The sequence below is a fragment of the Salvia splendens genome, chromosome 8 (assembly GCF_004379255.2).
Source record: "Salvia splendens isolate huo1 chromosome 8, SspV2, whole genome shotgun sequence".
Taxonomy (NCBI): domain Eukaryota; kingdom Viridiplantae; phylum Streptophyta; class Magnoliopsida; order Lamiales; family Lamiaceae; genus Salvia; species Salvia splendens.
This window is the reverse complement of record NC_056039.1, coordinates 7,378,986-7,388,482: the sequence shown is the minus strand read 5'-3', so window position 1 is coordinate 7,388,482 and position 9,497 is coordinate 7,378,986. Positions and strand designations below refer to the sequence as shown.

The window sequence follows — 9,497 nt, the reverse complement described above, 5'->3', positions numbered from 1 at the left end:
ATGTATTTATATTTAAAAAAATTTATTTAAATATTATATTTATTATCTCGTTCGACCCCATGATTTTTTATTCCAGGATCCGCCATTGGTGGAAGGTGGGACCCTATTACCATTTATGATAAAGTGAATCGGGACTTCTATTCACGGACGGAATAAAATGAAAAAACGTAACTCTTATTAGCGGACGGAGGGAGTATCTTGAAATGCTTTTACATGCTAGAGGAGAATAGTTTTATTCCACTTTTATTAAAGTACTACCTACATGTACGCAGCTTGGGTTTCATCCTATGCTTTTAACATTTTATAATACGTATGAAATTGATATTCTTTGTTATCATCTTCAATTTTGTATATTAATTTTTTTCTATCAACCAAACCACATGTTTCTTGGGGGAAAAGAAAGAAAATATGAAAAGGAAAAAGAAAAGAAATAAGAAAGATCTAGAGTGTAGGAGAAATCTGATAGATTGAGTGGAAATCTTGCATGCTATCAAACTAAATAGTTTTCTAGCTTTTGTAATTAACTGATGTAAATGTCGTTTAAATTTTAAATTGTGGACTTGTGTTGAAACTGATAATGATTGCTAATGCCGACAACTTCAGAAACCAAAATTGACTTTTTACTAAGCGCAAGTCAACAGCAGCTGGAGAAAAATCATAGCAGAATTTACTTGTGGATTACACCAGCAGCAAAACTATTCTCCATGCTATACCATCAAGCCGCAGCAGCAATTCACAATAGATACGGATTCTACATTTGCTTGCCTGCAAATTCTCAACTTGACGAGCAAAGGGAACCTTAACATCGAGCCCGAGCTCGAGCCTGTGTGAATCACCGAGGTGGCAACCGCAAGAGTTTGTCTGAATCCCACAGAACTCTCATCACACCAAGCCTTTTCCCAGCCTCATAAAACTTGTTACCCGTGGCTTCCACTGGATGCGGAAGGTCAGCAAATGCCTCAATTGATAGTTCCGTGATGTCAACTACGCACATACCAGATTGCTCCAAATCCTCCCCGCACCATTTCCCACGTACTTGAAAAACCTTGCCCATCCCAATCTCCTCTGCTTTGTCTCCTACAAGCATCACGTGTTCCCCGGACTCAAAGTAGAGAAAGAGTTTGTTTATATCCCACAAGACTCGCATCAAACCAAATCTTTTCTCAGCCTGAGAAAATGTGTTGCTGTGCCCTCCACCGGGTGTAGAACATTGGAAAATATATCGACAGAGAGGTTCTTGATGTCCACAACACACGTGCCAGATTGGTCCAAGTCATTCCCACACCAATGTCCACCAACTTGAAACACTGCACCCTTCCCAACCTCCTCCCTTCTCTCGTCCACAAGCATTACATATTGTCCTGGTTCAAAGGACGGGCTTGGTGTTGCAATATCCCTAGGTGCAGCATGTGATGTGCCCACGTCTTCGTCAGCATTAGCTGACACTGCAACGTCTGTAACCTCATCACCATTGCTCCCACTTGCAGAAAATGAGACACGGGCATCATCCATAGAGCTCCGTGGTGAGCCAAGATGCCCAGAGCCACCTAGTCTGTCAGCAGTGTCTCCATCATATGATACACGGATATCTTTGGCTGCACGTGCCAGCTTAGCTTTACGGTTATTAAGCCTGAAGATTTAACACACTATATAATTATTATCGTAATTTATAGCATCCAATTATTAAATGAAAATGAACTTGTGCACACAATTTACGTGTACATGCAAACCCAATTTATGGCAGGTAAGAATGTCAAACATTTAACCAGAAATAATATTAATAAAACATGAAAAACTCACAGAACAGAGTATGAGCGCCTACCAATTTGAGTCTTGAAGTAGTAACCTCAGCTCCCTGAGAAAGATATATTAATAATGAACTTAATAGAGAATAAAACCCATAGATGCATTGTAAATATTTTTTTAGACAAATGATATGATGAGTATATCACAATATAAAACACTATTCACTCACATGGATACTCAATTTATCAGCCCACAACCGTAGAGCTGTTGCATTACAGTGCATATCAGGGTCATCTATAAGTGCAGATTCAATAAGAGCTATCTGTTTATCATTCATTATAGTTCTCTTGCGTTTCCTTTGCTGCTTCTCTTCAGAATGTAGAGGATCAGTCTTTTCTTCTTCAGCAGTTTCATCAAAGCTACTTCCCTTGATATGATCAACATCCATGCGATCAATGTGGGTCTTTCCTCGAGTAGGGCTGGAATCCGACCCACTACTATCAAAAGCTGGACCATCTTTCTCATTTTCTCGCGAATTTATAGAGGGCCCATTGGATTTTTCCTGCTCCATCATCCCAGAGTTCTTCCTATCAAAAAATTGCTCTCCTCTCCTGTTGGCATCAAACTGAACCACTTCTTGGAAACCAAAATCCAGTGTACCCTCTCCCATGTTGACAACATTATTGCCATGACCTGAACTCATTTCTCGGTGCAAGGGTGAAGAACGCACCACTGCATGTTTCTCATCCTAGACCAAACAAGAAAATAAAAAATTCCAGAAAGAAGTTACAATAGTTGCAAGAGAACTAGAAATCCTGATCTAGCTGGACCATGTGCTAGAAATTATGTAAATGTCCAAAAATGAAAATAAGAAGTATATATGATCATTTTGTACCAACATCCCTCAGTATTCAGCTTTAGGTAAACTATTGCAGGAAACAACTAGTTTACAAGCAAAATAAAAAACCAAATGACCAAAATGATATGAAAAATGGTTAGTGATAAAAATATATACTGCTAAGGTAAGATCATTTCTATTAAGACCCCAAAAACAGATGCACTTAACATTTTATGGAAAAAGATGAATGATATCCGTAGGTTAAGCCAGAGAGGTTTTACATGGACTAAATGATCTTCAGATGCAGCACGAACGATCCGGGACTCAAACTGACTTATAAATAACCTACCAAAAAAATGCAACTATGAGAAGCAGCAAAGTGACCATCTGCCAGAATGTTTCATTATCTAAATAGCAAACTAAGAAAGATAGGACATGAACAAATAACTAATGCCCGATTTCAGCTTGGAAGGAAGGCATATATTTAAATTACCTCAGCAGTTGTACATCATCTTCATTCAAAAATCCTGGAACCAAAGACTCTGCATGACTTAACAGTGAACCTACATGCAATAGAGTATTAGAATATAGGCATGTACTTGATTAACCAAGGGAAGAGTTAGAAGCAGGCATACATAAGTTCTTGCTAACTGTGGACACTTTGTCAGCTTCTGAAGTAGAGAAGAATCCATCTGACAGTTTCTGATAGTCCTTCTGTATGAACTGAATGAACTTGTTGAGAAACAGATCCTTCTCATCTGGGGTTGAAATAAATGTTATTAGTCAAATAATATCTAGCAGCATACCCTGATTGAAACCGGAAATTATTAAATTATTTACCCTGGCATACATCAGGAACAAAACAATGAAGGTTTGCAACCACTTTAATCAAAGACGTTCTCTGATGAGCATAAGATGAACGAGGTACACTGCAAGGGGTAAATTCAAATAGAATGTGTCGATATACATTGACAACTTAGGGTATTTCAGACCATGCAATAGTTGTAACTGACTAATATGGTGAAATAAGAATTATTGAGGTGATGTAGATAATACATACTCTAATTGTGCATCCTCTTCACAAACTAGAAGGTCAGACGAGCACCAGCCAGATACAAACTCCCCGTGAGGGAGTAGAAAGATTGCTGCTAAAGCTTCCCTCTAAAGCAACACATTTGTAGGGTCAGGAAAAAAAAGAAAAATACGCAATTTCCTTGAGAAAAGATTATAACAATTGATAAATTATAAGAATTGCTCTATAAGATTTTAAAATTAGTTGAACTGATGGAAAGCTTACAAAGTTTATCATGATGAATGACCGAAAATTTGAATCATCTGAAAAGACATCTGCCAAGCGCATTGCATTAAGTTCCAGTTGCCCCTTCGGGTAGCTTGCCTCAGAGGGAGCATTTAACTGTCTTAAATCTATACCAAACATTTTTTTCAGCAAAGCAAGAACCTATACAAAACAAATGCCCATGATACCACCAAGTAAGGCAAAATGACAAATTGACAACTGCATATGTATAGAAGGAAAAATCTTCCCAAAGTGCAGATATTACAATGCTTATTTTACAGTAAATACTACTATAAACTTTGTTATAGATTCATATGCGACTGGGCAATACTACAAACTAGGATTACAATAGACAGTTAAAAAGAAAAAGTTTGAAATATGTTGTATTTGGGTTTTCTCGATGTGCAAAATTTCTGCAGCACATTTTAAGATTTTTTCAGTTTCATTTTCAGAGTACAAAACTAGCTGTTTTTCATTGTAGTAGCAATAGATCTAAAGGGTCTGGGAAATCTTTTTCTATTATGAATGCAATGAAACATGTATCTCTCTGAGAGTTATGACAGAAACTGCATGATGCTTTGATTCTAGAAACCAATACCTCGAGTCCAACAGACTTTGCCATATCCTGAGTTGCTGTGTTGCTGGCCACCTCATCAAGGTAGGATACACTTTCAGCTTCACAAAGGTGCAAAAGCTGCAGTGCAAAAAAATCACATTTACTTAAAAGAAATAAGGGCCTGTTCACACAGCCATACCAAGCACAAGCACAAGCACATAAAAATTTTAAGGTGTGCTAACTTTACCAGCAATTGTAATATTCAAAGACATATATCCACTTATCTTAATGGGAAAGTGCACTCACAATAGATAAAGCTTTAGATTTTAGGCGGGAAATAGCAGCCATGTAGGAGGAAATATTTTCCGAGCCCGATAACTTTAAGTTCATGACGGCCTGAACCAGAATAAGAACGCCACCATTGCCGCACAACTCCTGAATTAATAAACCGGTCACAGGTAAGAAAACAAATAATAAAGAAACAAAAGGGGAAAAGGAAAAGGAGAAAGTAATTAGGAAAGAAGAAAGAATTCAGAAGTGTGAGATTTTAGTAATCGAGTGAGATAAAGTTCTAAGTGCTATTAATAGAACTTGTAAATACTACTTAATACACAGTACTAATCTAGCTAAGTTAACAAGAAATAATTTGACTTCCCAACAATGTAAAATCATTTGGTTCCACTGATACTAGTAACAATTACTCCATCAGTCCCCCAATAGTATAGCACAGCTACTATGTTTGTGTCCCCCAAAAGTAATCGCTTTCCATTTTGGTTCATGAACCCACATTTATCAAAAAACCAAAATTTTTTTCTACTTAATGGGACCCTCAGTAATAACCTTTATCCACTCAAACCACATCGACCAACCATTTTCTTAAAATCCATGCAAGCCAAATGTGCTTACTATTTGGAGACAAGGGAGTACATTCCTTCGTAGCTAACAGCAACTTTTTCACCCAAGCTCAAATGTAACAAACAAATCCTAGGACATACAGGACACCAACATTCATCATATAAAGCCGCAGTCAGATAAGCATATCAAGCTGATTATGGAATCTCTTACTATCTCACTTGGAAATAAATAAAAGAAGTCCTAGGTGAGTGAATTGAGATGTATAAAAAATAGAAATTCCAGCTAAAGTTTCCTGGAGTAGCAAGCATGTATTCACCACATTTGACGTTATAAAGAAATGCCAATGCTTTCAGGCAGTGAAAACTCTAATCAGATGAAAGGATAGAATCTAGAAAAACCTTGTTCTTAACAACACATTCCCGGAACAACTTTTGCTGACACAGGGACTGTACAAATTGAAGAGAAGAATTGCACTGCTGGCAGAGGTGATTCAAGGTCTCTTCAGCAGTAGGGGAAGCACTTCCAGATGAATCGTCCTGTTGAGCAGACAGTTTGATCTGCAGAAACTTGACATCTACACAAACAGCAGCATATGCGGCCTCTGTGAATATGTCCACCTGCCACCAACTCCACTTACTCAGCCACAACACAATTTGATAACACTTTTGAAATAACAGCAATCAAGAAGATGAAGTAGGAATATTTATAACATTAAACATGTAATTTAATGTTCTCAGTTTTCACCAAATGCTGAATTGCTACCTTGTAATATGCAGTCAATGCTTGAGCAACCTCTTGGTACTGTGGAGAAACAATGACTGTCAACAATTTTAGACTGCAAGCTACCAGAGCCGAATGAAGAAGAACCATGTCACTGGGAATGGCGTGAGATTCCTGGATACGAAGTAGTAAGTACATATCTACAAACAACAAAGGAAAGATCTAAAAATTGCAAGGAAATGAATATTGACCTGTCTGTATGCACCAAGTAGAACTAGCAGATAAAATACCAGGTCAATCAGTTGTTCTGATATCTTCACATCATCAAGCAATATCTGAAGAAAACATATGATGATATATGAATAAAGGGGCATACAGAGAATGTATACGTATAAAACCACATCATAACACACGTAATAAGTACATTGCCAGAAGTTGAGAATGACAATAATTTCCAAGTACAAAAAACAGGGAAGATAATTAAGAAAGAGCTAGGATCAATGTGAACATAAGGTGCTGTGAATCATAGTAGTTATTAAAGGTTAAAGAGTAAAGACCAAAAGGGCACTGGAGAGGTGGAACTAAATACCTATAAAGCATTAAGTAGCTCATATCATAGAAATGATTGATGAGTTTATGAGCTTAAGAAGTTGTGGTTTATGCAAAATCATTAGCAACTGCAATGACCTAAAACTAGAGGAAATTAAGCAGAAAGGTGGTCAGGATAACTAGAAATAACTTGCTAAAATACTTTTAAACTTCCATCTATTACAATAGTTTCCTGACTGCAAATCTCATAATATTGGGAGTTAAAAATGCGAAGCAACCAAAAGCAAAAAAGAGGAAAGCCAAAACAAACAGACTGTGCATGATGCTGTGGAAAAAAACACTCTAAGAGAATACAAGTCACTAGTAAAGCAACCAAGTCAAATAAAGATTTTCTTTCCATCAGTTAATGTTTGTCACCTTGCATCAATCAGCACAAAAATACAATTATAAGTGTAATACAGGGCTTTTGAAAATTAACAAAACGTTAGACCAGTGCCATGTGCTTGATATGATGATAGATAAATACAGTTTGACTTCTGATAACCTGTTCAATTTTGGGCACCCGAGAGGCAAGATCACACATGGAATGCAAGAGAAGAATTCCATACAGCAAATATTTGAATGTGGATTTGTCCCTTTCCCAAGCCATAATCACTGCAATTAGGTGAAGAGGAAGATTCCTTGCCAATTTTTCCAAGTCAACCTGCAATATACATGTGATTCCAACATGTGTATTCCAAAGTTTAAATAGCAATAACAATATAGCTATTTATTTCTTCCTAATAACCTGTATGCACGATCCATCTTCGACAATGTGCCTAACCACATTGTTCCCAGAATCTCTGATTAGCTTACCAAGCTGTTGAGGACTAAGCTCATGCAGTCCCTTGACCGCAGCTATTAAATCCAGTGCCTTTATTAAAAACAGAACAAAGTCATTAAGAACCTTATGGTTTCCAAACGTATAGTCTAACTAATTCAATGGCCTAAAAGGTAGAGTAAAGGAATTTTTTGGTTGGTTATAAAATGTAGTTGATTGGTTATATACTTTCCACATAATTACTAAGTCCAGAGAATTTTTTGGTCCCAATCCAATCCTTTTTTTTTGCAATACATACTCCACCACTTTATTATGAAGATGTTGTGTGTAAAATCACCCCCGAGGAATCCAAGCAAAACACCTTAAAAAGATTCTTCGTTAAAGTATTAACAAAGTTACAAAATATTATTCAATTCAAAGTAAACAGGAGTTAAATTAACTCTCTAGTGCTCTTGCATAAGGCCTAATTCCTTAATTAATCATTGAGTTTCATTTAATAACTATTGCAAAAAAGCTAAAGGATCGAACTGAGTCTCTTTTACTCAACTTACCACCTCAGGCCGGCCTCGAAATAAAGTGCTCGCAAGCTCAGTGCTGGTAGACGCTTCGTTTGATGCCCTCATTCTTCAGGATCTATAACCACATAGTTAATTTAGGGGAAATAAGACAATTAACAACTCCTTCAAAATAAAACACATTTCAAGATTGTAAACACGCAGCAGCATATCAGAGCATATATTTCCACTTCAAGGACAACTATGCATGACTGCCAGGCCCGTCCCTTGGCCCGTGCGGCCTGTGCGACCGCACAGGGTCCCCAATTTTCAGGGGCCTCTGAAATATTTCAGCCCATATACATGTATTCCTATTTTTTCAGCCCAACAAAGCTATTTCTCTTGTATAGCAACGCCCAGGCCTTTTTCTAGCACCGTGACTCCAATTCTGATCAGTTTCTTTTCCCGATCGTAGACCTGGGAGCCGCCTGTTCGTGTTCGGTGTTCCTCATCGACAAACGCCGCAACAGGGACCAGCTCACCAGAGCCATCGTTGATCGCTTCTGCAGCGCCTGCCATCGTCGGCCATTGCGATTGGGAGCAACGCAAACGCATCAATTTGTCTTTTTTTCTATAGTATATTTCTTTAAAATGCATTGTCTTTTTTTCTTTAATTATCATATAGCTTTAAAATGCATTGTCTTTTTTTCTATAGTGGTAGACCTCATTTTAGATTTTTGCACAGGGCCTCTGATTTTGTCGGGACGGCCCTGATGACTGCTCTATGCAAAACAAGCGCGACTGCAGGCAAGTTCTCGTTATGTACGAAGCGAAACCGGCAGAATTGACATAAGGATTTTCTGATAAAGAAGAGACAAAATTTAAACCCTAAATACACAACATACCTCAAAATTTGAAAGAGATAGCAGCCGAAGTTACTATTTCGAGTAACGAATTGCATATAGCAGAAAAATGGAGCGAATTTAAGTAAGATAAATAGTCTTTGTGCGTAAACCTTATTCAATTTTCTTTCGTTTTCATGAAATTTTGGTTTAAAATGTTAATTTAGTGTGCAGTGCACCAAGGGTTGGCACACGATGCTACTGTGCACCGTTGTGGCGTACGATAATTAGCGTTGGTTTAGGTCATCCACAATAGGAATAACCCAGCAATAGTCCAGCCATAGCCTAGCCACTGCCACATCATCAGCACTAAAAATCCTCCTGTCACATCATAAATAGCCCAGCCATAGCCTAGCCACATCATAAATAGCTCAGCCACATCAATAGCCACATCACTAATAACAATTATATAAAATGACATAATTAACAATCACACAATATACGGAATTTAATTTACGAGACATATACGGGAAAAGTTTAATAATACTATTAAAATTTAAAAAAGTACAATAATTTTCGCGCGTATGAAAATGACGAGCAAAGCGCGTATATATAGTGTTTCGAAAAAAAAAATTAATTTTCGCGCTAGGCGGTGCGCTGGGCGATCCGGGCGCTGCAATAGCGCCGAACGGACCGCCCAGCGCCACATAACCGCCCAGCGCTGCGCGGTTTCTCTCTCCACTCAGCCGCTGGGCGGCTGCAATAGACCGCCCAGCGCCG

The 9,497-nt window shown here is 37.9% G+C and overlaps 1 protein-coding gene across 2 annotated transcripts; it reads right to left on the bottom strand.

Annotated features, from left to right (window-relative positions):
* Window positions 1-598: 598 nt before the first annotated feature.
* LOC121742928 (nodulin homeobox-like) lies at window positions 599-8,934 on the bottom strand. Of its 2 annotated transcripts, XM_042136064.1 has the most exons (19): window positions 8,781-8,934; window positions 7,933-8,014; window positions 7,349-7,474; window positions 7,106-7,264; window positions 6,264-6,347; window positions 6,055-6,186; window positions 5,691-5,909; window positions 4,744-4,872; window positions 4,480-4,575; window positions 3,882-4,043; window positions 3,645-3,745; window positions 3,425-3,513; window positions 3,220-3,342; window positions 3,078-3,147; window positions 2,866-2,929; window positions 1,976-2,494; window positions 1,806-1,855; window positions 1,388-1,630; window positions 599-1,115 (listed from the first exon to the last, which is right to left on the bottom strand). In XM_042136064.1, exons 2-19 carry the CDS (start codon window positions 8,002-8,004, stop codon window positions 833-835), a joined length of 2,721 nt encoding a protein of 906 aa, XP_041991998.1. In that variant the 5' UTR covers window positions 8,005-8,014; window positions 8,781-8,934; the 3' UTR covers window positions 599-832. The 2 variants fall into 2 exon arrangements, with proteins under 2 accessions (XP_041991998.1, XP_041991997.1); XM_042136063.1 differs by having other exon boundaries at window positions 599-1,630; window positions 1,823-1,855.
* Window positions 8,935-9,497: the final 563 nt, after the last annotated feature.

Bases quoted from the DNA above. Each gene is read 5' to 3' on its own strand.
- LOC121742928 (XM_042136064.1), bottom strand. From the start codon at position 8,004: ATGAGGGCATCAAACGAAGCGTCTACCAGCACTGAGCTTGCGAGCACT. The intron at 2,495-2,865 runs GTAAAACCTCTC...TGTTTGGTCTAG, and splicing joins CTGAAGATCATTTAGTCCAT to GATGAGAAACATGCAGTGGT. The intron at 1,856-1,975 runs GTGAGTGAATAG...TATCTTTCTCAG, and splicing joins CTGATAAATTGAGTATCCAT to GGAGCTGAGGTTACTACTTC.